We start from the raw sequence: 3,019 nt of genomic DNA, 5'->3' as shown, positions 1-3,019 counted from the left end.
AATAAAATAATATAAAAGCATGAAACAAAAGGGCTACTTTATATAGCTCAGTTGTCCTCCTTCTTCACTTGGTTAATTAAGTGGCTGAGACCTAATGTTAGGGCTGATCTAGAACTCAATGAGGCCTGTAGTATGCGCACGCCCTGTAACAACACCATAAACTTCAAATATTTATTTACAAATTTGAGTATTTTTAATTAATCATTTTATATAAATATATAGAAAAAATATGTAAAAAATATAATTAAAAAAAGTGAAAAGATACGTCAGTAACAGTTCATGCACCAGATAAAAAGCATATTAGGTAAAACAAATTAAAATTTATATGACAGATATGTTAAAATATGTAAAACAAACTAAGATATATTATATGTAAAAATAAAAATTAAAAAAAAAAGTGAGAAATACATTCAGAGATGACACTAACATTTCAACCATCAGATGAAAAATTTAGGTAGAAACTAAGCTAAGAATTGGTTAGGACCAGACTATATAGAAGAAAAATGTTTTTTAACCTAAAATTGAAACATTACAATCCACATAATTAAAAAGCATAATCCTTTTATTCTCTACTAAACTTACCTCCTCTTTGCCAATGCTAACTACTTTCTCTTGTAAGTCATGACGGGGAATGTTCATAGTCCTCAGCAAAGACACAACAGAAAGAGAGGACGATGGCGTCACGACCAAATCATCAGTTACCATATAAGTTGTCGGTCCTTTAACATAGCCTTTACCGTTGTTACGTGTATCAGACAGGGGATGGAGAAACTCCGAAGCCACACAGCTTTCAGTGAAACTCTTGACTACCTTATGTATGGGAGTTAAAGAGCAAGCTGTAATCATTGTAATGTATCCGTCAGACCGAGAGTAACAAAAGTAATTAGGAACATCACCATTCTTTAAAGATAGCAAATTGTGCAACTTGAATTGTGGGGCAAGAACAGGATCAACAAACTTATTCTTTACTTCCTTTGTGGTAAAATAATCTTCATCAAGATCAACAACACTCTTATACAAACCATCAACACTGTCAACGTAAGGACACCCTCCCATCAAACATAACGCTCCCAAAGGAATAGTCAGAAAAGTAAAAAGAAAGTCTGCAAAATCTGCTTTTCCTTCAGCAAACAATATCTTCCCGGTAGATTTTCTTAACACTATTTTCACTGTGATTCCATCACAATTATTCGCTTTAAGATCACAGGGAGTGATTCTTCTTCTTTTAAGCAATGTCTCCCTGTAATCTCTCCCTCCTTTTTCTAAGAACAAATCTGTCAAAACTGATCTTGAGCAGAAACAATATTTCAGCAGATCCACAACCTAAAACAACAATAAATACGATACATAATCATCACAGTCTTGAGTGAGTCACTTAATAAGCAATACCCAATACCATAATAAACTAATATGAAATTCAAATTCAACTATCTGTCTGAACACAAACCTGATTCTTAGTTATATTCACCGTCCTTTCGCTTATTAAAGACACGTTTTCTATTCCACTGTCCTTTAGCACATTAATAATTTTATCCAATGAATTCGGGAAAACCTTCAGATCGTCCGTGATCATGAAACTGGAATTAGTCTGAACAAAACCATCAAAGGAGTCAAATGTTTCCAGAGAAATAGGTTTTGCTAGCATACTTCCACATCTGCACCTTTTATTTCTGAAGGTGCTTATCAAGACAGGGGGTTTGTTTCTACAACAGATCAAGTTGCTACATACGAAATACTCAGTGGGCTCTGTGTCGTCAATGTTTATCTTCGAACTCCTACAATAAGCTTCCATTGAATTTCTGGGACACAGTAGCATTTCTTTACAGGTATCTGTGGGAAAACACTCTTTGTCAAGATTCTCTACACTTTGATAGAGCGAGCTGAGAGATGCAACTTCAGATGGCTGCAACTTAGACTCCTTGCGCACAACTCTTGCAATGGTTCCTAATGGCAATGTTAAGAAACTAAACAGAACATCCACAAAGTCCTTACCTGCCTCCGCAAAGATAACTTTATTTTCTTCTTTGAGCACCATAAGCTTCAAGGTAATACGTTCCTCGGTTCCAACAGCAGCCATTGTAGTTGAATGAAAACAAGTATCAAGTATCTAAACTTTTTTGTTCTAAAATGCTAGAAAGTATCTCTTTTGTTTTCTCACAAGAGGCTCAGGTATTTATATGGAAAACGTAAGCAAACATAGGCAGTAAAATGAACTTGTTTCTTTGTAAAAATTCATTAATCGTAAAGATATTTAAAGAAAAGAAGAAAGCCAAGAGAATTATAGTAATAGCTATGCTAGGATGCTAGGATTGATCAAATATCTATTATTATTGCATGGTTCCAAGAATAACTCACTATCATTTCTAATGATCTTAATTTGCCTCTACACGCAAATTTTGTCAGTTTTATTTCCAATTACCGAGTCAACCAAAAGTTTTCCCGATAATTGAATTTTAGCTTTCAATTTTTTTTCCCTCAGCACTAAATATAATGACCCGGTTGTCCAACTTATATATTACAGACGAAGGATAATAATAATTTTCTAACATTTTAATATTATTATCTATTTATTATTATGTAATTAATTTATGTGAGTCTTTATAATTATTATTATTGATTATGAAATAATTTTAATATAATAATAGAATGACACAATGATATTAAAATATTATAAAAAAAATGTTATCAAATATTATTGTTTTATTAAAAAATTTAAAATTATTATCAGCAATTATAATATATTTAAAAGACACAATTCTAGCTTTCGTTTTTTTATGTACATGGAATAGAAGGGACATTTTATATAGTCTCTTTAATTTTCTTCTTATAATTAAAATTGATTTCAAATGCAATTAATGACTTTCAGAATTGGAACGGATTTGTTCAATTTTTTTATCAGAAAAAATAATAGAGTACTTATGATATCATATCCATTTACATAATTTCATTTACTCCTAAAACACTCAATTAAATTTACGAAACAGTCCAACAGCATATAGCAGCGTAAAAAAAAGATATC

The 3,019-nt window shown here is 31.6% G+C and overlaps 1 protein-coding gene across 1 annotated transcript; it reads right to left on the bottom strand.

Annotated features, from left to right (window-relative positions):
* On the bottom strand, window positions 1-2,104 carry LOC124822380 (uncharacterized). The gene is made up of 3 exons (XM_047294376.2): window positions 1,448-2,104; window positions 583-1,323; window positions 1-143 (listed from the first exon to the last, which is right to left on the bottom strand). Exons 1-3 carry the CDS (start codon window positions 2,075-2,077, stop codon window positions 48-50), a joined length of 1,467 nt encoding a protein of 488 aa, XP_047150332.2. The 5' UTR covers window positions 2,078-2,104; the 3' UTR covers window positions 1-47.
* Window positions 2,105-3,019: the final 915 nt, after the last annotated feature.

Source organism: Vigna umbellata, chromosome 3 (assembly GCF_029865625.1).
Source record: "Vigna umbellata cultivar VRB3 chromosome 3, Vumbellata_1.0, whole genome shotgun sequence".
NCBI lineage: Eukaryota > Viridiplantae > Streptophyta > Magnoliopsida > Fabales > Fabaceae > Vigna > Vigna umbellata.
Note: the sequence above shows the minus strand (reverse complement) of the source record. Positions and strands in the feature narration are given on the sequence as shown.